General features: G+C 58.3%; 1 protein-coding gene across 1 annotated transcript; it reads left to right on the top strand.

The window, feature by feature from the left end:
* The first annotated feature begins 422 nt into the window (after nt 1–422).
* On the top strand, nt 423–27735 carry COLEC11 (collectin subfamily member 11). The gene is made up of 7 exons (XM_047782709.1): nt 423–925; nt 2987–3129; nt 8440–8511; nt 21770–21841; nt 24432–24485; nt 26582–26677; nt 26839–27735. The coding sequence occupies exons 2-7, from the start codon at nt 3012–3014 to the stop codon at nt 27228–27230; spliced, it is 804 nt and encodes a 267-aa protein (XP_047638665.1). The 5' UTR covers nt 423–925; nt 2987–3011; the 3' UTR covers nt 27231–27735.

Genomic DNA, 27735 nt, shown 5'->3' with positions numbered 1-27735 from the left:
GCGGGAAATGTGGGGAAAGCGTGGGAACGTAAACGCGTGCGGCCACCATGGAGAACAGCATGGAGGAGGCGCCTTGAAAACTAAGAGTGGAGCCACCACGTGATCCTGCAGCCCCACTTCTGGGAGGGTCGGCAGAGGGAGCAGACCCTCCAAGGGCTGGCTGCTCTCCTCGGTTCATGGCAGCAATGTTCACACCGTGAAGGTGCAGAAACCTGAGTGCCCCTCACAGGGTGGATGGTGAGGATGGGACACACACACACACACACACACACACACACACACACACACGCACACACACACACATACACAGTTGTATGTGTATCTTTGTCTTAAAGGACTCCTCCTGCATGAGAGCCCCTTGGGAGCGAATCTGCCCAGCGCCTCCTGGGACGGGGACGTGCACGTGCTGCCCTAAAGGAAACTCCAGGGAGAGGAGGGCGTTGGGGTCTCGCGCGGGTTAGGTCTCAACAAGCAGCGCAGGAGACCTTGTGCTTCCGCAGGGAAGCCCATGTGGAAAAAAACGTGTGGGCTGGGCTCACTCCCTGCTGTGCGATGCCAGGTGACAGCTGCCACCGACTTTCCACGATTCTCGTGCTTAATTTTTCAAGAAAAGAGAGGAGCAGCAAAGATGGATAAAGAGGGGCTGTTTGGGGAACTTGGGGTGCACAGTTACGGGGCGTCCCCAGGAGGGTCCCGGGAGCCTTGACGTATTTATCGCTTGTCTCCACGTTCCCACACTCCCCTTCCCCGCCCTCAGCAGGACGGCGGATGCTTCTCAAACAGGAAGCTGTTTGCAGATAACGGCCCCCCGCCTGATGTGCTGGGAGGTCTGACGGCCAGGCGCTGCCCGCCGTGTGGGACCCCGGAGGCCCCGGGTGCCGTGTCCCAGGGCGGTCGGGACACCCCTGCGTGGTGTGCGCCTCAGGTAGGACGCTGTGTGGCGGGGAGGTGGGGGCAGGACGGCTGGGAACCAGCAGCCGAGGCGGGGGTGGGGATGGAGGGTCCTGAAGGCGCCGAGGCCGGAGCTGGGTGCAGAGGGATCCGCTCCTGGGTGGGGTCTGCCCAGGGATCAGGCACCCAAATCCCCAGGCTTAGTGGATCCGTAGCCGACCCACAATGAGGCAGTCACTTGGTGACTTGTCAAGCTCTGTTAAGTTCATACGCATTCAAAGGGGCAAAGCACTTTCTCCCGACTCCCAGCCAGGGCACAAGTGGCTGCAAGCCCCCCGTTCCTGACCAGCCAGTGAGGGCTCGGGGGGCCTGGCCGATCCCCTGTGGGTGGGGCCGCGGGAGACCAGCTCATGGGCACCCATGCCCAGCTGCTCCGTTTCAGGCTCAGTCGTGGGGGTCCCAGGTTTGGGGGAAGGGCAACTTTCAAGGGCAAACAGGGCCACCTTCCTCGGGGCAGGGGGTCATCCAGCTTCCAGAACTGGACGAGACACAGGTGTCACTGGCACCCCCACCCCCGCCTTGACCCCTGGCTGCTAGGCTGGTGTCACCAGAGGAAGGCAGGTTGTAGGCGGGGCGGGGGGAGGTCGGTCGGCCAGGAAGACCTGCGAGGCTGTGCTTCTCCACGGGCATTTGTGGAACCCGGTACCCCTAAGACGCTGGGCCCCACTGCGCATACTTAATGAAAATGGGCGATGGCATATGTTTGGCCAATTAAGTTGCATTTTTTTCATTGCCTATTTCATTCTTATAATGTTTTTCTATTAAGAATTCCAAATCGAATTTCCTTTCCTCTCTGAAAAGCTGGCCCCCTTCACCGAGGGAGGGTCTGGGCCTCCCGGCCCAGCCAGAGATAAGGGCGTTGTCCTCAAAGAGACCCAGGCAGAACCGGGGTCTCCCCGTTTATACAACAAAATTCCGACAAAGGGGATGGAGGGGGCCCAGCCCGTGTGGGCCCGGGCTGCGGGTGCGCTTTCCTCTTTTCCGTGGCTTTGACATCCGCGCGAGCGGCCACCTGGAAAGGCTGTTCAGCCTCTCATGGCATCTTCATCGCCCTTGAAACGAGGGACCTTGCACCTCACAAGGTGGCTGGGGGACTAAATGAGGACCGTGTCTGCGTTTGGTCCACAAACATCGGCGCCTTTTCTCTGCACCAGACACCCGCAGTGCACACGTAACCGAAACCAAAGCCCGTTCTTGCCGGGACACGAGCACCCGCCTTCCTTTGCTGCCGACAGGCGGGTGGGAGAGCGGCGTCCCAGCGTCCGGAGGTCTCCGTCCCAGCCCCCTCGCCACCACTTCCGAGCTGTGACCGAGGGTCCCCACCGGGTTCCTGACCATGACGCTGGAATGATGTGCAGACCTGCAGAGGGTCACCTGAGTGTCACGGTCCCCGACACGGTGAAGGGGCCTCTCCCCACCTCGCCCTGCAGGGTCACGTCTGTGACCACACGTGGGCAGCCGGGGCCTCGCTGCAGGACAGCTCTGGTTCTGTGGCCGAGCGTCGTAGTTTTCACGTCCCTGGAAACACGGCTTAGGAGGTGAAGAAGCAGGAGAAGCTCCTGGAGCAGTGCCTCCCAGACGGTGACACTGTGACTGTGTGGTCAGTGGGGCGTCTCCATGTGAATCTCTGTCTCGGTGAGAGAGACAGAGAGACAGAGAGAGACAGAGATGAGAGACAGAGACAGGAAGAGACAGAAACAGAGAGAAACAGAGAGAGAAGGACAGACACAGAGACAAAGACAGAGTGACAGAGACACAGAGACAGAGACACAGAGATGAGAGAGGGACAGAGACAGACAGAGGCCCACGCGTGTGCGCGCACACACACACACACACAGAAAGACAGAGCGATGAGAGAGAGGGAAGGAGGAGAGAGAGGGACAGACACAGGGAGATGCAGCAAATGCCGGGCGCTGCTCCAGGACCCCTGCGCCCTGACCCCTGGAGGGGGCGGCCGGCGTGGCCTGCACACTGTCACGGGCTGTCGGGTTTTCGGAATTCCCGTCACTGTTTATTCCCTCCTTCCTTCCTCCAGGAGTCAGTGTCCCGCGGGGCTCAGGATGAAGAGGGCTCTGGCTCTGGTCGGCCTGGCCTTCCTGTCGGTGCTGCGAGCCGGACGCCCTCAGCAGACGGCGGACGACGCCTGCTCCGTGCAGATCCTCGTCCCCGGCCTCAAAGGTAACGGCCACGTGGGCCTCCCGGGCCGTGGTCGGCGGGCAGGTGGGGCGCCGTCCCGGGGCACGGGGCCGGCTCGGGCTCTGACCGCGGGCAGATCCGCCCCGTCGGAGGCCAAGCTCGGACGTCACAGCGGCCACGCCGTCTTCGGGCAGGGATTCTGTAATTCTGAGACTGGCCGTTCGCTTGCAGCTCCGCCCTCTCCCCAGGCCCCTGTGACGGCCACTGAGGTGTGTCCCGGGCACTGCAGATGCCACCCCCAGCGACCCCAGAATGAGATGCTCTCACGGGCCCTCTGTGCCGGTGCGGCCACTCGAGGCTCAGGGCAGTCTGTGCCCAGTCAGCCCCTGGCTCGCACGCGGGCCCCCGAGGGCTCCGTGTTCCTTCTCCCAGATCCAAGCCGCCTCTCGGACCGGAGGGGGGGCACTGGCACGTGGGGAGGATTTTCATCTCAGAAAGTCTCCAGTTTCTGCCGAGCATGGGCAAGAGGCCCCAGACCTCGGAACTCCCAAGCAGGACCTGCTCGGTAACTTGGGGGGCCCAGTGCTCGTGAAAAGGCGGGGCCTCCTTGTTCAAAAGTCGGAAGGAATTTCAAGACAGAGTCAAGGCGCCTCCACCCTGGGGGGTGAGCTTGACCCTTGGGCCTTGTGCTGCTGAAAGCAGAAGGGAGGGTTCCGGTCCCTGACCCCACTCTGCCCCTCTGTCCCCTCCTCTTGGGGGCATGTATTATTTTTCAAAGAGTCAGCAACTTTTTGATTTTTTTGCTGCACCCTTGGTGCACAGAAGTTCCCAGGCTAGGGATCGAACCTGAGCTGCAGCAGTGACAGTGCTGGATCCTTTAACCCACTGCACTGGGCCGGGGATCGGACTCATGCTCTGCAGCAACCTGAGCTGCTGCAGTCGGATTCTGAACTCACTGTGCCACAGTGGAAACTCCCAAAGCAGCAATTCTACTGGAGAAACTTCTGGTTATATTTATTAAAGCTCCTAAATCTGGATGTCTTGTTCTTTTTAAAGGTTGCAGGGAGTTCCCGTCATGGCGCAGGGGAAATGAATCCGACTAGTAACCGTGAGGACGCGGGTTGATTCCTGGCCTCGCTCAGTGGGTTAGGGATCTGGTGTGGCTGTGAGCTGTGGTGTAGGTCACAGAGGTGGCTCGGATCCCACGTTGCTGTGGCTGTGGTGTAGGCTGGTGGCTGTACCTCTGATTCAACCCCTAGCCTGGGAACCTCCATATGCCATGAGTGTGACCCTAAAAAGAAAAAATTAAAAAAAAAATAAAGTTTGCAGCTTTGTTGAGGGATCATTGACAAACAGGGACCGACAACGCGATGCTTGAATAAGCAGGTTCACCGTGACACGACTGCAGGGTCACAGACACGCTCAGTCCTCACCCCATCGCCCTGGGCGCCTGCTCGTTCTCACGCAGAAACGTGGGGTGTCAGTTCCTTCCCTGTGATGAGCTGGGCTGACCAGAAACAGGAGGAGTTTCATTGTTCTGGGGCTTATTTTGGGCAGCAGGGGCAGGGGTGGAGGAGAGGCATCTATGGCAGGAGAGCCAGTCTGGGGCTTCTAAACAACCAGAGTTCAGGAGCTCCTGCTGTGGCGCAAGGGGATCGGCGGCTTTTTGGGAGCGCTGGGACACAAGTTCTATCCCCAGCCCTGCACAGCGGGTTAAGGCTCTGGCGTTACTGTGAGCTGTGGTGTAGGTCACAGACACGGCTCAGATCCTGCATTGCTGTGGCTGTGGTGTAGGCTGGCAGCTGCAGCTTCACTTTGACTCCTAGCCTGGAATCTCCATATATGGCAGGTGCAGCCCTACAAATTGGGAGAAAAAAATAAAATAAAAAGTCTTACTGTCAAACGATGCACAAGTCCTCTTCCTGCTTCAGTCGGGAGAGTCTTTGGGACACAAGGCAAGGTTTGGGCTGTTCGGGCACCTTCTGGCCACAGGTGGTTGCTGGAAACCTAGTCTGAGCAGCTGGGAGCTGGCGGTGGAAGCAGGTGGAGTTGAGGCAGAAGATGTCAGGCCAGCGGCTGTGCCATCGCTTTCTCGTCCAGGAGGAAGGTCCAGTGGGGCAGGCAGCGCTGCTGTTCTCTGATTAGAGTTTTGCTGCCTCAGGACATGCGGTCAGGCGGGGGGTGAGAGCTGGCTTGCTGCTGGTCTGCCGGCCTGGTTCCATCTGTAAAGTGGACGAGGTCCTTGCCATGGGGCGGGAGGGGAGGTTAAATTGTGGGGATCCGTGAAGGCCGTGTGAATGCCTGAGTTGAGCTGTGAGTTGTCTTAGTCCACGAGTCTGGCGGGCGTGCTTAGCCTTACTTTGCCCCGAGTGCTGGGGGCAGGCCTGGGGTCAGGCTCTCCCGTGTGCTCTGGGGGATGCTGCTGGCAGGATGGGCTCCCAGTCCTGGGGAGATGGGGCGGGGACGGTGACAGCCTCCAGCCTGGATTCTCCACAGACTATTCTTACCATCCTGCAGGCACTGGGTCGTGCTATTTCCTGCCCTAAATCCTGGGTGGCGTTGGGGGGGCCATAAGCGAGGGTCCGAGCGCTGTCTGCTCCCAGCCTTCTGGCTCCTCCCACCTCACCTGCCCAGGTGTCCCGTTCTCCGCTCCCTCTGCCTGGCTGCATCTCCCTGGTCCAGCGGGACTCCGTTAAAAGCCCCTTCGCCAGGGAGGCCTTTTCTGATCGTAGAGTCTAAATCATGGTCCTTCCGTGGAAGCTGTCGCCTCGCTTGGGTCTTGTTCCCCGTGTTGCGAATGCGGATTCTGTGTCCATCTGATTCCCATTCACATGGTTGCAGCCTTGAAAAACATCCTGTTCCTCGCGATGTCACTTGTAGAATCTTCTCTTTCTCCTTGAGGCTCTGCGTGTGGCTCTGACACCTCTGAGTTCTTTCCCCTCATTTTCCCCGCGGGCGCTCTATGGGCACGTGCGCTGTGCCCTTTCTTGCCCTTTCCTTAGCGCCAGGAAATCACGGCCATTCAGTCTTCGCAGCTCTTAAGGCGTCAGTGTCTATGCTCCTTTCCTGGAATTCTCGTAAGATGGATATTGGGATCTGGGAGTGTTTACTGCCGACTCTCTCAACTTGATAATTTCACACCCGCAGCTTCTGCTCTCTTCGTGCCGCATCGTAAATAATCCTTCATCCTAAAATCTTTTGTCTCACGCCTCAGCTTTTATCCTTGGCCATTCGGTTACGCAGCCTATCCAGAGCACAGGTTATTTCAAAAATCCGTTTCACGCCCAAGGTCCCTGGCTGGCCCCTTTTCCATTGCTGTTTGCTCTTGTCCACAGATGTCTATTTCCTCTTGTCTTAATGAGAATATTCAGAGCTGCCTCATGAGTTCTGTTTCCTGTGTGCCATTCCTCTTTCATAACGTGGGTACGTACCTCTCCAATGTCTGCTGATTCCCGAAGGTGAGAGCAGTCTGTGAGTGGGCACTTCCTGCTTCTCCAGATATTGATACTGTAATGATGTCCTTTCTTTTGAAAAGGTCAGGAAAACAATCGAGAAGGACCTAGAGATTCAAAGGCCCATGCAGGTGCCAGGCGTGTCAGCCGCCCTTCAACAGTGGCTCCGTGGAGCCGCCTCGGCTGGGGCAGGGGTGGCAGTGACACGCCAGCCCTGACTTCAGGTTTGGTTGGCACTCGCTTTGCTTGTCTCGTGTTTACCGGGATTTAAATGGAACGCAGCCTCCTTTAGGCCAGGGGACCGGTGTGGGGAGTTTCACTGGGGGATCTGTAAGCTCGGTCAGGCCTCTCACCAAGCGGAGGTGCAGAGACTTACGGAGAATGAAAGTGTTCTTGAGTGTTTGCCTTGCGCACAACTGGGGAGGCCCCGCGTGTCAGCATCAGCACCCACTCTTGGGGCAGGTGCACAGAGGAGCCCACGGAAAGGTGTTAGAGCAGGGACCCCGACATGGGAGCGGGGAGACGGGGGGGGGGCGCTCGGCAGCAGCTTCTCGGAGAGGCAGGTGAGAAGGCAAACAGGTGCCCAGGTGGGCTGGTGACCCAGGCGGGGCGGCAGGCAGCGTGTGAGAGAAGCCGGGGTCCGGGCGCTGGCCCGGTGCTGAGCAGCTGGAGGATGGAACATTATCTATAACCACCAACACCACGGGCTGCTGGTGGATCTGAATCTCCTCTGAGAAGGGAAGTTTGACGGGCGCTGTGTTTTAGGAACGTGGTTCTGGTGAGAATTCGCGTGAGGGTTGGGGAGGCTGGGGCGGGGCCTCGAGGTCCCGTCAGGGCTCCGTCCCCTGCGCCCTGCAGCCTCTGTCCTGCAGGTGTCCCCGCCGTCGCCTTCGACCCTGTCTCCTGCCCTGGGCAGTGAGGGCAGGCTCTGTGTCCACCACTCCAAAGCTGCGATGCAGCTGAGCCCGAGGCCTGAGCAAGAGTGGGACATGGCAGAGGGTTGCGGCTGGTGATGGTTTGCAGGCCGGGCAGGTGCTTGCATTTATCCAAAGAGGGAGACAGGAAAGCCGAGACCACCCAAGGGCCCTGGAGTCTGGGAGAGGCGAGGTGTCAACAGCAGAAGCAGGAAAGTGCACAGGAGAGACTCACTTCTGGGGAAAACCACGGGTGGATTTGGGTCACGCTAAGGGTGCGGGGTACCTGGGAGACTTAATAAAAAGCCTGTTTCCGCGTTTCGGTTCTGAACAATACAAAAAATAAGGCAGAGACTAGACGAAGGTCCTGATAGAGGGTCAGGATCCGTGATGAAGGCTGGGGAGCTTGGGGCTCAGGCTGCGAGCAGTGCACGCCTGGCCAATGAACAGATGCATGTGTCACCTGGTCACAGGTGTCCCCGTGCTGCGGGAGGACCCTGCCCCCAAGCAGGTGTGCCCTCCAGGGGGGCTCATGCCAAAGGGACAAGGGGTGCTAACAGCTGTGCAGGTTTATTCTTCCCGAGTGGATGGTCCACAAGGCGGATGCGAGAGAGGCCCGCAGGGACTCGGCCCCGGGAGGACGCTGGGGGACACTTCCTCTCTTCACGGTGACCTGAGGGCGGTTCCCGGGGGTTCCGGAGCGGACCCAGGGGGATAACTGCAGAGGGACCGCTGTGGCTCCGAAGGGAGCAGGTGGGACAGGAAAGCAGAGGCCGGAAAACAGACCAGGAGCAGCAGGAGCCCTCCGTGGAGGGTGGGGTCTGGCAGAAGGGCTGAAACCCGGGGGAGCACGGGGGGGGGGCGGGGGGGGGGGGGGCCTGGCTGGCGGCGCAGATGTGTGAAGCTCACTCCTGCTATCCCTCCGCGCAGACCCCGGAGCCCCCGGCTCAGAGCGAGGGCCTAACGGCCTGTGACTTCTTCCACAGGCGATGCTGGCGAGAAGGGGGAAAAAGGCGCGCCGGGACGGCCTGGACGAGTCGGCCCCACAGGAGAGAAAGGTACCTGCCGCCCCTGGGCCCCCGAGGGCACCGAGCGAGCGGGGGCTGGGAGAGGGCAGGCGGTGTCGGGGGGACTCTAGAGGAATCGACAGCAGTGCGGGTCTCGGGGATGAAGCGGGGCGCAGAGAGGGCTCTGGAACCAGGGCTCCTCGGCTCCCACCCCGCTGGCGCCTGGAAACTGGGTACCTCCTGGGAGGGGCGCATAAGGAGGTGGTTCCTGCCCAGAGACCCAGCTCCGCCTCTCCCCAGCCTGGTGTGCACAAGGGGGCGGTTTGTGATTGCTCCCCCTGCAAGCGCACTTATGCGGGTGTGCACGCAGCTTCCGGGGGCGTGAGCAGACGGAGGTGTGTGAGCGGAGATGGGCACAAACAGCACGCAGGACAGAGCCCGGCGCTGAGTGGGGCACTGAGGGTTACACCCTGGTTCCCCGGTGTAGGCTGACTGGCCTCCAGTCACCGGGTCTTTATGAGTAAAAGAGTGTCCTTCCGCCTGCCTCCTGGGCTGCCCTGCAGCTTTCAGACACAGATGCCACCTGGGAAGTAGCTGCACTTACACGGTCGTGTCAGTAGACGTCACCGTTAGGATAGACTGACTTGTTCTACTGTTAAGTTTCCGAGGTCGCAAAAGCTGTCTCGGAAGCGCTTTGTCGGCTTACACACAGCTCGGTGGGTGCAGTGTCCAGCTATCCGGCCGGGCCCAGCCAGCCCCCAACATCGTACTTAGGCGGTTCCCAGTACATAAATATTTTTGGCCACACCCATGGCATGTGGAAGTTCCCAGGCCAGGGATGGAACCTTCGCCACAGCAGTGACAACCTTTGATCCTTAACCCCTTAGCTACCCGGGAACTCTCCTTTCCACTTTGAAAGACGTTACTGTAACAACACAGATAAAGGGCATTATGTTTTAAGCCCATACCCTGTTCCTTTTCATTTTCGCTGTGATTCATGTGGAGCCCCTTTTTGAAATGTACAGTCAGCGAGTTTGGCTTATGCAGCAGGTGTGGCCCTAAAAAAAAAAGAATAAATAAATACATAAACCAATGATTATCATGGCCCAAAATTCCAAAGGAACAGAAATTTTTTTTTTTTTTTGGTCTCTGCCATTTCTTGGGCCACTCCCATGGCACATGGAGGTTCCCAGGCTAGGGGTCGAATCGGAGCTGCAGCTGCCAGCCTTCGCCAGAGCCACAGCAACGCGGGATCTGAATCGTGTCTGCAACCTACACCCCAGCTCACGGCAACGCCGGATCGTTAACCCACTGAGCAAGGGCAGGGATCGAACCCGCACCCTCACGGTTCCCAGTCAGATTCGTTAACCACTGCGCCACCACGGGAACTCCCCAAAGGAACAGAAATTATTCACAGTGCCTAGTGCCCTTCCTGCCCCCTAGAAACCCAGTCCCCACCAGCCGCTGTTAGGTTGATTCATCTGACAAAGTATCAGACGGATTTTGTGATCTGCTTCCTTCCCTGCTCCTGTACAGAAAGATGTGCAGTGTCTGTACAGCATTTTCCTCGTTCCGCTTAACAGTGGACCTGGAGGTCGCGCTGCAGGAGGACGCGTAGGGTTTGCTTCCACACAGCGGCGAGGCATCCGTGCTTATCTCACCGCCGTCCTGTTACTGGGCGTTTTCATTTGCCTAGGCCTTTGCTGCAGAGTCACCCGGTAAATGTCCTTTTTCTCGTGCACGGGTGTAGCGTGGAGCTAAATTCCTGGCGGCGTAACTGGAGGTCACAGCGCACGTGTGTTCCAACGGTTGGTGCACGTTGCCCTCTGAAAGGATCGCATCCGTTACCCTCTGTTTATTGAAGCACAGGAAGCCCCGTGGTCCCCACTGCCTCAGAAGGCTGACAGGCTTCAGGCTGTGACAGGCCCCACCAGAGGGGTTCTAACCTGGCCTCTCTCGTTAGCAATGACGTCTGCTCATTTTTCGTGTGTTTAAGAGTCATTTGTATTTCTTTCTTTTTTTCCTTTTTTGGGTGTTGCCTTTCTGTCTTGTTAAAAAAACTCTTCTTGGGAAGTTCCCTCTGTGGCGCAGTGGGTTAGGGATCCAGCTGCAGTGGTTTGGGTCCCTGGGGAGGCGCGGGTTTGATCCCCAGCCCAGGAGACTTCCTTATGCCGTGGGCGTGGCCATGGGGAGAAAGAAAACCCTCTTGTTGGGTTCCTTTCTTTCTTGATGTGAAGGGTACTCTCTTCTGGACCCGACCCTGTGTCCGTCCTTAGACTACGTGGCCAGGAGTGGAAGGAGGAGCTTGGAAGAGGCTCTAGGTGCTCAGGCTCTCCTCCCGGGGCCCGTGACTCCCGCTCTCGCCAAGCCGCCTGCTCGTGTTTTGTGCTTTGTGCTGCCTGTGTTTGCTGAAAGGGTGGGAGGAGTTCCCATCATGGCTCGGTGGGTTAAGGGCCCCGACATTGTTTCTCTGAAGATGCAGGTTTGATCCCCGGCCTCACTCAGTGGGTTACGGATCCAGTGTTGCCACGAGCTGTGGTACAGTTTGCAGATGCAGTTTGGATCTAGTGTGGCTGTGGCTGCAGTGTAGGCCTCAGCCGCAGCTCCGATTCAGCCTTTAACCTGGAAACTTCCATATGCCTCAGGTGTGGCCATAAAAAAAAACCCCAAAAAATCCCTGGAGTTCCTGCTATGGCGTGATGGGATTGGAGGAGTCTTGGAAGCGCTGGGACACAGGTCTGATCCCTGGCCCGGCACAGTGGGTTAAGGATCCGGCTTTGCAGCAGCTGCAGCTTAGGTTGCAACTGTGGCTCAGATCTGATCCCTGGCCCGGGACTGCATATGTCAAAAAGGTAAAAAACAAAAACAAAAAACAAACCAAAAGACAAACCAAAAATTTAGGAGGGAGTGACGTCCCGGGAGGCCTGGTGGGAAGCGAGGTGGGGGCCGGGGGGGGGGTGGCTGGCAGACGCCGCGCAGCTGCGCACGACGAGGAGAGCTGGCCGGGGGGGTGCTCCGCGGTCACATCTGAGTTTGTTTTCTCAACTATAGGAGGGGGCGGGGGGCACACAGGGACTTGAGTGCTACGTAAAGTTCTTGGGTTGCAGCAAAAGTATCTCAGAACTGGTGGCAGGTTCCTTTCCGCGATGCCGTTTTGCTGGTTTTTTCAACGTAACCGTGTTGGAGCCCCGCGCACGGGTGGCAGCAAAGGCCTCCTCTCACGACGACCTGACTCCTCTCTCATCTCCCTCATCCAGTATCACCGACCTTTGGCTCTCTCACCTCTCTCATCATGAGTCCCTCTTCTCGCTCCCGAAGGGCAGTTCAAGGGCACGGTGGCTAGAAAGGCCTTTGCAGGAGCGTCCGGCTCCGCTTACGAGGATGGAGGCCGCTGGGCGGGGGGACAGGCTCGCCGCCGTGTTCTCTGTCACCGACTCCCAGCTCGAATGCCGTTAGGTGCTGCAGGCCTGGGGAGGCCCCCTGGAGCCCCGAGCCAGTGGGGACACAGACGTGGGCCCTGCGGGTAAATGGAGACAGAAGGCTGCGGGACTTGGGCTGGATCAAGAGACGGCCTTGGGGGAGTTCCCACTGGGGTGCAGAGGAAGCAGATCCGACTAGGATCCATGAGGATGCGGGTTCGATCCCTGGCCTCGCTCAGTGGGTTAAGGATCTGGTGTTGCCGTGAGCTGTGGTGTAGGTCGCAGGTGAGGCTCGGATCCCACGTTGCTGTGGCTGTGGGGTAGGCCGGCAGCTGCAGCTCCGATGTGACCCCCAGCCTGGGAACCTCCATATGCTGCAGGTGTGATCTTAAACAAACAAACAAAAGGAAACTGCCTTGTTTCAAGGTTTTCTGACACCTGGCAGGAATGTGTGCTCATGGTGGAAAATGTGTGTATATCTAAAAGTGGTAAGAAAAGTCACCCATAATAAAACCACCCGGAGTAACCACTCATTTCGGTATGTTTCCTTTCGGGGGGGGGTGGCTTTTTTTTCTTTTTTTTTTTGCTTTGCTGTAACTATAAGGTATATTAAATTTTTTCGATGTAACATCCGATTTTAGGGTGAGCATTTTTTCTGCTGTAAAGTCATTTTAATGCATGTCCACCATCCTTGTACCTTCAAAGTGCACTCGGGGCCACGTGCGCCCGCTGGCATCCTGTGTGGGGCGAGGGCAGGAGGGAGCTCAGACCCTGCCCTTCCCGGTCCCATCAGCTGCCTCACGGCAAGTCCGCCAGTGCAGGAGGCGCGCAGCGCTTGATTGCTGAACTTGCTGGGGTCCGGCAGAGCCAAGAACCGCTTTGGTCCTGTTTTTTTGCTACTTTGTGGAGTATAGGGAACAAATCAACCCCAGTGGGATGTATTTCCATGGTTGAATCGTGGGGCTGTCGTGTAGAAATCTAGGAAATGTCCTTTTTTGGGTGATCTTGTTTGTTTGATTGGCTTTCTGTTTGTTTTTGGCCACATCCTTGGCCTGTGGGAGTTCCCGGCCAGGGATCAAACCTGTGCCGCGGCAGCACCCTGAGCTGCTGCAGTGCCGACGCCGGCTCCTTAACCCGCGGCACTATGAAGGCATTTTTTGGATGATCTTTAAGAAGCAGACTGGCCATGGCCTGATAGAACGTAAGAGAGTAAATTAGGATATGAGAGCAGACATGCGATTGACTAAGGTATTTACAAAAGGACACCGAAACCGGATGGGAAAGAAATATATCAAAGTATTAGTAGACATTTCTGGGTTGTAGGATTATGGACATTGAAGTTTTTCTGTTTTTTTTTTTTTTGGCCACACCCTCAGTGTGCAGAACCTCCCAGGCCAGGGATTGACCCCGAGCCACAGCAGTTTTCCTTTAAAAAAAATTTTTTTTCTTCTTGTTCTCAGGGCCGCACCCGCGACATATGGAGGTTCGCAGGCTAGGGGTCGAATCAGAGCTGCAGCTGCCAGCCTATGCCACAGCCACAGCCACGCCAGATCCGAGCCACGTCTGTGACTGGCACCACAGCTCCCGGCAAGGCTGGATCCTTAACCCACTGAGCAAGGCCAGGGATCGAACTTCCGTCCTCCTGGATGCTAGTCAGGTTCGTTAACCACTCAGCCACGATGGAAACGCCCTTAAATTCTTCTTTGCATTTTCTCCTCTCCTATTCCGTATTCCTGACAACGAGAATGCACTCCGTGTTTGATGTTGGCACGTTTTGTGGCGGTGGCGGTGGCCGGGCCTGCTGGCCGGGTCGGCTTAGCCGGAGGCCGCGGGGGTCTGCAGGCTCTGGTGGCGACATCCCACGTGCCGACCCGGCTCCCCGTCAGCACGGCAGCACCCCGGCCCCTGCGAGCGCGGGTTGCAGCGCTGCAGCCGCGCGGTCGAGCTGCGCCGGGTCCAGGGCGGCAGAGCTGCAGGCAGGCGTGCGCGGGGCTGCGCAGCCGCGGGGAGACGCCGCAGGTCTGCAGCGTTTTCCGGCCCCCTTCCGTCCTGCACCCCGGCTCCGGGGGCCGGGGCCCTTCCCACTCCGCGCACCGCTTTTAGCTGATGGTCTGTCCCCGGGCGGGGAGCGGGGCTTCTGGCAGCTGCGCGGGAGGTGCGGTGACGGCGACAGCGACAGCTGCAGGGCGGGGGTCGGGCCTGGCCTGGTTTCAGCATCCGCTCTGTTCCTCCTAAGCAGGCATCGGGCTGGATCTGGGTACCCGTCCCCGGGTGGGGGGTGGGGAGGTGGGGACCCTCTCCACACCCCCTGTGCACCCCGAACCCTAGGTTCCAGCCCGTGAAGGCAAAGGAACGACGTGCTCGGGTCGGAATCATTCCCAGTTGTTTAATTAAAGGATGACAGTGACAACTTGACAACAGCAGGCCTGGTGTACAGTCCGGGCTCCGTCGGCTGCCTCGTTCCTGCTTCTACGCTGTTCCCCCACGGGCACTGAACTCCAGGGGGGCCCTCCCGCGGCCGCAAACAGCAACCCTTCCACCTGCCCCCTTCAGTCACCGGGGGCTTTTTTAATTTGGCTATGTCGGCGTGAGGCTGCGGGGATGTTTCCCAGGGGGCAGCGTGAAGCCACCCTGAGCCCGTGGTCATGGTGAGGGAGTGCACTTACACTGTTCTCACTTGATTTTCATTTTTTGGAAATTATTTTCACTGGAATCATTTTCTTCCGTCTAAGTTTTCCCAGACTCCTTGAGCGGCTTTAAAATTTTATTTCTTACCTGCCTCCCATCTTCCCGCCCATCGCCTCTGTCATCCTGGGCTTTTACCATCACAGTCATTATTCACACCTGGTTGAAAATATCAGCTCGAAATGGTACAGAGAGGACCTCGCATCAGTTTTTGCTTAATGACAATTTTTCCCTGTGTAGTTTTAGCCACGTTGGTTTTATTTCGTGACCGTCATTCCTAGCGGTAACAGTCTCTGTGACTAAAGAAGACTAAATGCTCAGGTTTACTCGTTTGCTAGTTTATGAAAAAGCGTGAGCAATTCCCTCCAGACGGTTCAGAATCCGCCCCCCACCCCCACCCCCGCCGGGGCTTTTCCATACCCTTCTGTCCTCTTCCTTCCCTGTCACCCCATTCCTGACAGGCGACTTCACGACCCTTCAAGGACCTGGTCCTCAGTCGAGTGTTTGGAAAATATCTTGAAAGTCTTGCAATGTCTTTTTTCTCCTTCTTCTTTTTTGGCCACCTCGTGGCATGTGGAGTTCCCCGGGCCAGGGACCAGATCCTATAGCCACGGTTGCCCGCTGTGCCAGGGCCAGGGATTGAACCTGCATCCTGGTGCTGCAGAGATGCCACCGATCCTGTTGTGTCACAGTGGGAACTCTGTCTTGGAATATCTTTGAAACCTGTGGGGGACCTCGTCTGTGACCGAGGGCGTCAGGTGTGTGGGCACCTGTCCCTCCCCAGGTTCTAGAAGGGTCTGTGGGCTGAGACTTCTAGAATCTGGCTTGGCCGGGTTCTTTCCCTGCTGCCCATAGTGCTGACAGCTCTGGTCCGAGGATGCTCCTCAAACCATGGGGACCAGCTGGGGTTCGAGTTAAAATGCAGCTTCAACTTTGGTTTGAGGGGGTGCGGCCTGAGATGCAGTAAGTCCTCCAGAAGCACGCCCGCCTGCTGAGGGGTCTTGGCCTGCAGATTGGTCACGAGGACCTGGAACCCCCCCCCCCTTCCCGACCTGGTGCCTGCCTCATCTCAGCCTCCACGAAATGCGAGCTGTGCGTGTGGGGCTGGTGGCGGGGGAGGGGCTGATGTGCCTTGTGCGGGGTGGGGGGTGGGTTCTCTGGTCACGCCGCCAAGCAGCCCTCCTGCTGGGAACAGCTGAGGAGGATGCGCCTGCGCCCCTTCCCTGGGGTAGCGGAGGCCAGCCCCAGTGGCGGAGCCTTCCTGCTGTCCCCTGTCCTTTATTGAAATGAGAGCGATCCCACATGTTTAGCCTGCATGGCTGTGTGCACACGGTGCAGGGCTGGCTTTGCTGACATCACCTGCTAAAATATGTCATCTCAGCTTTCAAGTCTTGGTCCCCAGACACTCAGGTAAGAGGCCTCCAGGGCACCTCGGCCCACAGGCTGGGGACCCTCCTGGCAAACCAGGGGGAGGGCAACCCTGTGTCAGCGACCAGCTTTCTGGGCTCTAATGTGCACATCATCTTTGTTCAAAATCGCTGAGGAAGCTGGATTCCAAGCACTTTTATTCGCCTTGTCTCCACTTCAAAGGGCTGTGTGAGGGCTTCATTAAAATGAATAAGCATTACCAGCCTGCTGTGAGCTGCCCCCATTCCTGTGTGTGTCCAGAGGACAAACGTGTGTGAGCACACTTCTCATTAGCAAAGAAGGGCATCACAGCAGTCCCAGCCCCCTGGGGAATTAAAGGGACAGGATCTCAGCGAGTCTGGTGCATTGCCGATCGTCCCACAGAACCGGGGAGGGGACATGTGTTAGCTTTTTGCAGAAAGCTTCTGTTTGGAGGAAAGCCATAGCCTACCCGTAGTTTGCGGGCTCACTGCTTTTCTGTCCCGCGCCCGTGCCGAGGACTGTCTGCAGTTAAAGCAGGTCAGCTATGCAGGCGACCTTGGGTTGCTCCGAGTGGAGTGTGCGGACAGCTGGGGAGTCAGTGGTTCCCCTCCCTCTCTTCTCCAACACACCCCGAGGTAGAACAGTCCTGGTAGGAACTGCAGCCCGCACCCTCTCCTGTGCAGGGGTCCTGGTGCTGGTTGTGTACACACACACGTGTGTGTGGTGTGTTTGTATGTTTGAAGGTGTTTGTGTCTATGCGTGAATGTAGATGGGTATGTCCGCATATGTGTATGTGTATGAGCATTGTGCACACGCGCACCCCTGTATGTGTATGCACATGTGTATGTGCATTTATGCATGTGCGCATATGCATGCATGTGTATGTACATCATGCATTTGTGTATGTATGTGTGCATATGCACGTGTACACATTTGTATATGTGTATTGTGTACGCATGTATATGTCTGTACGTATATGTGTATATATGTATACACGTGTATATGTACACATACACGTGTATATGTATGTGTAGACATGTAGATGCATCTGTAAACATGTGTACATGTGTGTATGCACATGCAGCTGTACATATATGTACACATGCGCACAATGCGTATATGTATAAACACATGTACACATGTGTATACGCACGTGTATGTGCATGCATATACATATATGTATGGGTATATGCATGTGTACATGTGTATATGTACGGGCACACATACATGTATATGTACATGTACACGTGTGTGTATTATGTGTACGCACATGCGTATGTATACACATGCATACAGTATATATGTATATACACAAATACATGCGTATATGTAATCTGCACATGTGTATATCTGTGTGCACACATGTACACATACATGTATACATGTACACAATACAAATGTGTGCACATGTGTATGCACGTGTGTATATGTAAATATAGTGTGTACGTATACACGTGCATATGTGTATATTACTATAGTATGTTGTGTATATGCATGCACATGTCTGTGTATATGCATGTGCGCAACGCACGCATATGTGCACATGTATGTACACATGTGTATATGGATGTGTATATACAGCAGTATGATGTGTATGTGTACACGTATGTGCATGTGTGTATATGCATATGTATATGTATGCAGAGTCTGTGTATCTGTATTTACGTGTGTATATGTGTATATGGATGTGTATGTGCATGCACATGTGTATGTATGCACAAACAATGCATGTGTGCACAGGGGGGTACATGTGCATATGTATATGTATGTACACACATGCATACATGTGCACACATGTGAACATAGTGTTTATGTGTACCCGTGTGTGCACACGTGTATTTGTATGTATGCGTATGTATGTACAGTCTGTGCATGTGCATGTGCACACAGGTGCGTATATGTGTATGAGCATGTCCATGCACATCTATGTATATGTACACCTGTGCATGTGTGCAAATGTTGCCCAGCACTGTCACCCCACAGCAGGCACCCACAGGTAGCGGCTGCTGTCACTCTGCTCCCTCGGAGTGTGACTGATGGTCATGGCAGCTCTGGCGGCTCTGTCCACCCCAGGCCCGGCTGTCCCCAGCCTTCCCCACAGAGGCCCTCTTGGGGGCTCCTCAGGAGGCGTTGTGTGACCAGGTCTCCTCATGTCCAAGAGCCTGGGGCCTGGGCCCCGAGGAGGAGGCTGCAGTGAGGGCTGAGTGGGAGAGGCCTGGCTGCCCGGGACTCCTCATGGGTGAGCTGGCCCCCATTTCCCACCTTCTGGGGTCTGGAGAGGCTTGCCTGTCTCCAGGAGCCCGCAGCACCCTCAGGCCCGGCCTCTGCAGCCTTGGTCTGTGGCTGGGTCAGCAGGGATGAGGGCTTGGGCCCTGGATGTCACCAGAGCCCTGGGCGATGTCGGGTGCTGGGGGACCTGAGGTGTGACACCGCTTTGCTGGGGAGGAATCGAGGCTGGGACTGTGACTCATCCAGGGCTGTGCAGGTGGAGGGCAGGGACCTGGCCTGGCCCTGCCGCAGGAGGGGCCCTGGATCCCTGGACACCAGTGGTGCCAGCTATGGGACCCGTGGTGGGCGGTGCCCCTCATCTGAATTCCAGCTTCTCTTCCGGGGCAGAGGGAAGGTGTGCCGTCCTCTGGGGCAGCCCACAGGTGAACGATCCTTCTCTCGGCTCCGGAGGCTGGAAGTCGGAGGCCGTGGCCGTCTGCTCCCCGTGTCCGCCTTGCCTCGGCCTGCGGTGCCCCCCCAGTGTCTCTTCCTCTTGCAGGGACAGCAGTCCGACGGGCTGAGGCCTTCACCCTGTGACCCCAGCATGCTTCCTGACCCCTTGAAAGGCCCGGTCACCGGGGGTGAGGGCTTTACTGTATCAGTTTTGGGGCCACACTCAGCCCGTTAAGAGGGGGTAAAGGCACTAACACCGTGAGACTGAGATCCATTGAGACGTGTGAACGTGCTCTCCTGGCACACGCCGGACCTGGCAGTGTTCTCATTTCTCTCGGAGAGATGGAAAAACCTCTGCTGCTAACTCCAGGTTGCACCCAGCGCCCCCAGTGAGGGGGTTACGGTGGAATCTCAGCCAAGAGAGGGGCCGCGCCCAGGGTCTGGCCCATCCTGCTCCAGCTTTGGGGCCCGGGACCACTCAGGGGCGTGTTCGAATGCAGATTCTGGTGCTTGGGCTGGTGGGGCCTCATTCTGCGGGTTTGTGCAGGTCCGGGTGGGGTCCACGGTGCTGGGCGTGGACCCCAGGTGGGGAAGCAGCCTCCTGACTCCAAGGCTCTGCCTTCAACCACAATTCCAGCGGCGGACACTTAGTCCCAGCGCTGTGCCTAACGCTCCCCCAACAGTGCTCATGTTTCCCGCAGCGCCCACGAGGTGGCGCCCTTGTTGCCCTGATCGCCCCGACTTGTAGGTCAGAAAGGCACAGAGAGGCACAGCCCAGCGGCAGGGGAGGACCAGTCGGCCCCCAGGCCCGAGCTCTAAACTCCATGCGGCCTGTACTGTGGGCCTGGGGTCTCTGACAGGACACCACTTCGCAGAGAGAAAACAGAGGCGCAGAGAGAGTCCACCTTGGAGGGCAGAGCTGGGCTGCAGACCCGGGGCTGCCTGAGCCCCCTGGGCCTGTGCACACGGGCTCCGGCCCCTCCAGCCACCCCGAATCCCAAAGCCCAGGGATCCACGTTGCTGCAAAGGCATTATTTCATTCTTTTCATAGCTGAGTAGTATTCCGTTGTATGTACGTACCACAACTTCTTCATCTGTTCCTCGGCTGAAGGAAATTTCGGTGGCCTCCGTGTCTTGGCTGTTGTGAGTTGTGCTGCAGTGAACGCTGGGGTCCCTGTAGCTTTTCAAATTAGGGTTTTCTCTGGACAGATGCCCAGGAGTGGGGCTGCTGGACCGTATGGTGGGTCTGTGTTTAGTTTTTTGCAGACCCTCCATGCGGGTCTCCACGGGGGCTGCGTCAGCTTATATCTCCAGAAGATGTGGTACCGTGTAGGAGGGCTCCCTTTGCTCCACACCTTTTCTAGCTCAGGCATTTTTTGGTTCATGTTTTTGGCCCGTGTCACTACAAGACAGCGCTTATCAATGACGTTGGCCCTGTTAAGCGAAGGTGATGAGTTGGCTGGCGGGTTGAAAACCGTTCTGTCCCTGAAGAGTCTCTTTTCCTTTTCACTGCTCTGCCATTGCACGCTCAGCGAATCCATCAGGTTGAAATGGTGTCATGACTCACCACAGAAAGGCTCTATTCTGCTGACCCTGGAAGGCCCGTCAGGTGACTGAAGCAGGGCCGTCCCAGGTCCCAAGTGGCTGAGGGGAGGGCAGAGCTGGCCCAGCTGACGGAGCCCAGAGACGGTTACTTGACTGAGGCTCCCCCTCTGCCCGGCTCTGCAGGAGCTGTCCTTACCCGGGGTCGGGCTTCTTCTCCCCTGGTCCTGACTGCCTGCCCCTCCCTCCGAGACCCTCTGGCTCCCCGCCCTTGGCCTACAGCTTCTCTGGGCTCCTCATGAGCACAGGTGTCAGTGCCTCCTGCCCCCTCCCCCCCAGAGCAGCGAGCGCTCCTTCCTCAAAGCGGAGCCCCCGGGGTCCCCGGCTTGCTCTTCCCGCTGGGGGCCTTGGCCTCTCTGGGCCCCTGGGTCCAGGTCTGTGACGGTGGTTACCGTCGTGGCCTTTGGGCTCCACCCCCCAGCCCCCAGGGGCCTGCTGGATACCCGCCTCTCCTGCCCCCCCGGGATTCGGATCTGGTGGGTCGTCTTCTGCGCCTTCTCGCTCCTGCCCTCCGGAAGCGCACCCCCAGCCCTGGATCCAGGCCCGCCCTCGTCCACGCGCCTCGTGCCGGTCACTCGGGCTTTGTCGTCTGCCTCCCTAAGAGGTCCTCGATCTGGGCAGTCCCCCCACCCCCCTTTCTTCCTTGAGCCACCTCCAGCTGGTGCCGGTGCTCCCCGACGGCCTGTCTCTGCCACTCGTGGGCCCCTACACGTGTGACCAGAGACACGGCGACACGGACCCGGCTGCCGGCTCCCTCCCCCTCCCCCGGAGCCCCCAGCTGGACTGGGGGCCCCTGCCTGGGCCTCCTCAGAGCCCATGCCTCTCCCTCCACACTGCTTGTTCGTGGGTGACGGCAGATTGCCTCTCGCCCGCTCCCCGCGGCAGACTCGGAAGCCTGTCGCTCGTGTCCCCAGCATTGCGCACAGCACATGCCGTGTGCGGCAGGAGTCGCCTGACTCCCGTGAACTCCGTCTGTGCCATGAGTCACTTCTGTAACCAAATAAGAGGGCTGCGTGCACGTCTCTGTGGCCCACACGGGGCCCGATGCGGGTGTAACCTGGCCCTGCGCGTGTGTGGCCGCGTCAGCGAGGCTGTCCCCTGCACCTGCGTTCCGTCCTGTGACCTCGGCCTGGCCCCAGGCTGGGGACACCACAGACCGGGGAGCTCCTGGCTGGAAGTGCGCTGTTTGAAGGTGCCTGGGTTGAGCTGAGGACTCGGGGACGTCGGGGTGGCCGCCACGGTCTGCAGTGTGTGTGACTGCAGGGCAGGTGCATCTTCTGGTGGAAAATACAGCTGGTGGCGTGAAGAAGCTTCCGGTGTCCAGTGCACACGTGACCTTGAAGAGATTAAGCTAAGAGCTGGAACGTGTTCAGTCTCCTTGCTGCGCACGCATGCGTGTGTGTGTGTGTGTGTGTGTGCACACGTGCGCGCATGCGTGTGTGTGTGTGTGTGTGCGCGTGCGCGCATGCGTGTGTGTGTGTGTGTGTGTGTGTGTGTGCGCATCTGCTGCATGACCTGTGCATCAACCAACTGTGATCTCATTGCTTCCACAGGAGACGTGGGTGACAAAGGACAGAAAGGTGGCGTGGGTCGCCATGGAAAAATTGGTCCCATTGGTTCTAAAGGTATTTCCGAAGCACCCCTGGCTCACGTTCCCTCCCAGGCCCCCCCGCCCCCGTTACTGCGAGAGTGATGGGCTGGTGGTTGTGTTTATTTTGTGCTCTTTACACATGACAAGGTCTGTCCCAGTGTCGGGAGCCATCAGAGTTGACTGCGTCACTGGGGGTGGGGGTGGGATGGTGGGGGGTGGGGAGTGCCCCCCCCACAGGGCTCACATGCCGCCCGGGTGGAAAACCAGGAGCCCCATTTGACCAACAGAAGGACCACGTTCTGGAAACACTGTCTGCCGCCCTCCAGCTCGGGTGACTCAGCCTTTTTGAGACTGGGGGTGTTTCCAGGAGGGCAGCAGCAGGGGGGAGTGGCACTAGTGCCCACGCGACCTCGTCTGCCCTGCATGACCCTGGAGGGTGGGCGGCCCGGGAGGCCAGGCCCCCGGGGCAGTTAGGGGTTTGCTCAGCATCATCCGGCTCCTCCGCCCTCATCCTCACTCAGCCAGAGAAGCATCACTCAGAGAAGGTTTTCTGAGCCCTGGCTTATCCTGAGCCCATGCTGACTCCCGAGGGCTGGGGGAGAGGGAGGTGAACCCCCCCCCCGTGAAACCTCCTGCAGGGCTCCCCACAGGTCCTGTCGGGGGTGCTCCAGCAGGAGACTGAGGCTGCTGAGAGGTGGGGGGCGGGAGGGAGTTTGGCCGTGGTCCCCGAGTGTCTGGCCCCTCACCCTGCCCGGGGGCTTGAGCCGTGAGTGGGTCCAGTGGTCCCCCCACCTCCCCCCCTGGCCCAGCCCGGCCCTGGCAGGAAGGGCCCTTGGCTGGGACTGTGATTGACAGTGTGGCCAGCTCAGTGGCTCCTCCTGGAGAATCCTGGGAAGCAGCTGTCACCTGCGTTCGTTAAAGAGCACACAGGAGTTCCAGTTGTGGCTCAGCAGGTTACGCATCTGACATAGTGTCCCTGAGGATTCGGGTTCCATCCATGGCCTTGCCCAGTGGGTTGAGGTTCTGGCATTGCCGTGAGCTGTGGTGTAGGTCACAAATGCAGCTCGGATCAGATGTCGCCTCGGCGGTGGTGTAGGCCGGCAGCTGCTGCTTAGATTCGACTCCTAGCCTGGGACCTTCCATATGATGCAGGTGTGGCCTTAAAAAAAAAAAAAAAAAAAAAGAGCACGCAGATATCATGACCTAGAGCTGGCTATGAAGAACTGGAAAGAATTCGCAAAATAGTTACGCAATCTGTCATTCTGACCATTTTAAGTGTGCATTTCAGTGACATTAAGTATGCGTGCAACGTTGTCCACCGTCACTGCTGTCAGTTTCCACGTTGTTTTCACTACCCCGAAGAGAAAGTCTGTCCTCTTCAAGTACCAGCGCCCCACCCTCCTCCAGCCGGATAACCGCTCATCTGCCTTGTCTATGAACTTGCGTACTTAGGTGCTTCCCGTAAACGGGATCAGGCGATGTTTGTCCTGCTGGGTCTCGTTCCACTTCCCGTAATGTTTCCAAGCTCCGTCGATGGAGCCCGTGTCTGAACCTCCTTCCTTCATGAGGTGGAATGATGCTTTGTCACATGAATGGGCCTTTTATTTATCTGTCCACCTGCTGAGGGCCACTTGGGCTGCTTCTGCCTTTTAGCTACTGTGAAGAGTGCAGTGGATATTGGCTACAAGCCGGGATGTGCTTTTTATTGATTTATTTAGTTTTTGGCTGTGCCCAGAGTGAGTGGAACTTCCTAGGCCAGGGGTCAAACCCAGGTCATAGCAGTGACCCAAGCCACTGCAGCAACAATGCCAGATTCTTTTTTTTTTTTTTTTTAATGGGGCCGCACCTGTAGCATATGGAAATTTCCAGAGGGTGGCGCGGCCCAGGGCGGGTCCTGTCTGGCGGAGGCTGGAGCCCGGGTGTCCTGGAGGCTCTGCCTGTGTGACCCCACACGCCTCAGCGTGGCTCCTCCTCTCTCCTCTGGATGAAAGCTCACCTCTGGTGTCCATCTGTCTCTGACGTCACGTGTCCCACCTGCATCTTCTTGTCGTCGTCGTGAGGATACACCGAGAGAACTGGCCTTGGGGCTGACGGCGTGTTCCAGCAGCCGCGCTGCAGTTTTCCAGAATCGATTTAAAGAGTGACCGTCCGATCATCGCTGAGGTCCCGTGATGTATGTTCCACGTCACGTGAACAGAGCCTGAGGAATCCATCAGCTAGAGAACACCTCCCACTGTGCACAGCACGAGGGTCTGACAGTCACCCACACCCACGCTGCGCGCAGCACAAAGGACAGCGTTCATCTGGGCTCTTTTTTTCTCTTTTCAGGGCCACATCTGCAGCATACGGAGGTTTCCAGGCTAGGGGTTGAATTGGAGCTGTAGCCACTGGCCTACACCACAGCAACACCAGATCCGAGTGGCATCTGCGACCTCCACCACAGCTCACAGCAGTGCCGGATCCTTAGCCCACTGAGCGAGGCCAGGAATTGAACCCCCATCCGTATGTTACTAGTTGGGTTTGTTACCCCTGAGCCACAACGGGAGTGCCTCACCTGGACGTTTTGAACTCAGGAGAAACGTCCCATTCGTGCTGGGTGACTTTGGCTTGCTTCTCTTTTTTAGGTGAAAAAGGAGATTCTGGTGACATAGGACCCCCTGGCCCTAGTGGAGAACCAGGTATGGCATAAAAACGTCCAAGGGTTTTTTTTTCTTTGTCTTTTTAGGGCCACACTCGCGGCATATGGAGGTTCCCAGGCTTGGGGTCGAATTGGAGCTGCCGCTGCTGGCTGACACCACAGCTCACGGCAACGCTGGATCCTCAAGCCACTGAGTGAGGCCCAGGAACGAACTGCGTCCTCAGGGATGCTAGTCGGATTCGTTAACCACTGAGCCACGACGGGGACTCCAAGGGTCCAAGGATTTTTTAAAAAATATCTTAAAATTGCACTTTTAAAAAGCAAAGCTCACGACCTAAAAGGGCAGTGGGATGGACACCGGTATGCGTGTGACAGACCCTCCCGTCTGTCCCGATTACTCCGCACTCAACCTCCCGCTTCCCACCTGTTTGCACCTCCAAGGACTTGCGGTCAGCACCTCCGCACACCTCATCGCCACTGGGCTCAGACCCGTGCGTCCTAAAGCACGTTTTCCTCCTTTGCTAACGCGTCTCTGGAGCCTCCGGACCCCAGCCTCTGACCCCCGCGCGCCCCAGAAAAGCACGTCTGTTCTTCCTGGCTTTTCTCCTCTTGCGGGACGAGCTTGCGGCCACCTCCCCACAACTCTGCTCTGCTGCCCCCCGCCCCCGAGGTCGCGGGGGACCCCGGCCCAGCTCCGCCCTTCCCTCTCTGGTGCCGAGGCTGCCGCGGGCGACCTCCCATCCTCTCTGCCGGCCGGTCCCTCTCCTTCCTCTTCTCTTCTCCGAGGAGCCGTCTGCTCCCACCCGCTTTCTCCGGGGCTCGGCTTGCTCCCTGCTCCCCCGCTCCTTGGGGTTCAGCCTCACAGCAGCCCTCACTGGCCAACCCGCCCACCTGCCTGGCACTCACCTCCACCCCATGTCCCTCTGCCCTCTCCCCCCGGGTCCCGTTGTCCCTGAGCAGCCTCCCCACCACCTGCCCATCGGACTATCTCCCAGGCTGTCCCCAGGCTGTCCTGTTTCTGTCCCAGCCACCTCCTCACTCAGGCTCTCCTGGCTTCTCGGCCCAGTTACGGAAACACCTTCCTACCTGGTCTGCACATTCCGGGCGCATCCCACCACGTGTGACTGCAGGGGACACGGCGCTGATACCAGATCTAGCGGAGATGTGGTGTCTGTGTCCCCCGGTGGGCAGAGGGGCTGTTAGGCTTGCACGGGGCCCGTCTCTGCAGAAACCCAAGACCCTAGGCCTCAGTGAACTCAGAGACTGCGTGGATCTGAGGAAAGGCCCGTTACAAACCAACCCAGGCCCAGGGTGGGATCGGGTGCCCACACGTGGGAAGGACCCTGCATGGGGGTGGGGATCTTTCTGCTGGTGACTGTGGTGGGGGGGGGAAGAAGAAGAAACGGGATGGGACCAGGGTGGGGGGGGCAGGGGGAATGGCTGAGGGTCTGCAAGGCGGGGTCAAACACTGAAGCACTGGTTCAGACTTTGGTTGAGGGCCGAAAACGCAGCGCGCCGGGATTTCTCAGGAGGCGCAAAGCCCTGCCCCTGGCACCGCGGCATCAGAGCGGAGGGTCGGGGGTGAGAGGGGGGCCCTTCCAGGTCCGCTGGAGAAGCCGAGGCCAGCTGCGCTGCCATGCGGCTGGGCCCCAAATCCTGTGATGGCCAAGGGACGGTCAGAGGAGGTCCCCGAGCACCTGGAGCCTCTCCCAGGCGGAGGATCGGGGCCTCTCTGGGGGTCTGGGAGAAACGCCCGAACCGAGGCACGTGGGCCATGCAGAGTTGATCCAACACCAGTGGTTCCGTCCCCACCCTTTCCTCAAACGCCTTATCTTCTCCCCACCTCACTGTCCTGAGCCACCGCCGTCTTCCTGGTGACTGTCATATGCCCCCCGGCGCTGGGCCACCCTGCCTGGTCTCTGCACCCCCACTCCTTTCTCCCCACGACCAGAGGGACACCGGGGCACCTCGCTCTGCTCCTGGCGCTCCCGGGGCCATCCTCCCGCCCGCCTCGCCTTTGGGATCAAGTCCGGGTTCCCCATCAGGCCCGAAGGCCTGCGGGCTCGGCTGAGTCCCATTCGTACCTTGGGGAGGGGGCGCCTCCTCGGTTCCTGAGCCCGGCCCTGGTCTCCGCAGGCGTCCCCTGCGAGTGCGGCCAGCTGAGGCAGGCCATCGGCGAGATGGACAACCTGGTCTCCCAGCTGACGGCGGAGCTGAGGTTCCTAAAAAACGGTATGTGCCCCGGGGGCTGCCCCGCCCGCGCCTCCCCCCCGCGCCGTGTCCCTGCCCGCTGCGGGCGCGGCCCCGAGGGGACGGTCCCCGGCCACCCCGTGCGCCGCGCCCAGTTCCTCTGGGAGCCGCGGGCGCGCACCCCCAGCCCTGCCTCCCCGCAGCGGTGGCCGGCGTGCGCGAGACGGAGCAGAAGGTGTACCTGCTGGTGAAGGAGGAGAAGAGGTACGTGGACGCGCAGCTGGCCTGCCAGGGCCGGGGCGGCACGCTGGGCATGCCCAAGGACGAGGCCGCCAACGGCCTGCTGGCCGCCTACATCGCGCAGGCCGGCCTGGCCCGCGTCTTCATCGGCATCAACGACCTGGAGCGCGAGGGCACCTTCGTCTACGCGGACCGCTCGCCCATGCAGACCTTCAACAAGTGGCGCAGCGGGGAGCCCAACAACGCCTACGACGAGGAGGACTGCGTGGAGCTGGTGGCCTCGGGGGGCTGGAACGACGTGGCCTGCCACCTGACCATGCACTTCCTCTGCGAGTTCGACAAGGAGCACGTGTAGCGCGGGGCTCGGCCTCTCCAGGGGCCGCGGGGCCGCCTCGGCGATGCGCGGGTGGGGGGTGCTTCCCAACACGGGGTCCCCGAGCAGGAGCGCAGGGCTCCCCGCAAAGGCTCCTTTCCCGAATCTTGGAGCATGGTGCGTGCTTAGACGAAAAGGCGGTGTTTCTGGGTATTATTTCTGAAGAACTAACGTTTTCTTCACTGTATTGTCGCCAGAATGTTCATCACGTAATTGTTACTCACAATTGCTCTTGGCTTTGTCCCAAGTATAAAAGGAAATCTTTGAATATTGCAACTGTTAGGTACAAACAACGGTAGTGAGGTCTTAAGTTCCTGTCATCCTTTTAATTTCTATATGGAGAAGGATCCTTTTTGATCAATGCTTCTGCAAAGCACATTAAAATATACATTCCTTTTCACTATTAGCCAAGTAGGAACCATTTTGCTTTGCTGCAAACCCAGTTTCCAGGAAAAAGAAAAAGAAAATCTACGGAATTGAAACCGAA

Source organism: Phacochoerus africanus, chromosome 5 (genome assembly GCF_016906955.1).
Source record: "Phacochoerus africanus isolate WHEZ1 chromosome 5, ROS_Pafr_v1, whole genome shotgun sequence".
NCBI classification, from domain to species: Eukaryota; Metazoa; Chordata; class Mammalia; order Artiodactyla; family Suidae; genus Phacochoerus; species Phacochoerus africanus.
Note: the sequence above shows the minus strand (reverse complement) of the source record. Positions and strands in the feature narration are given on the sequence as shown.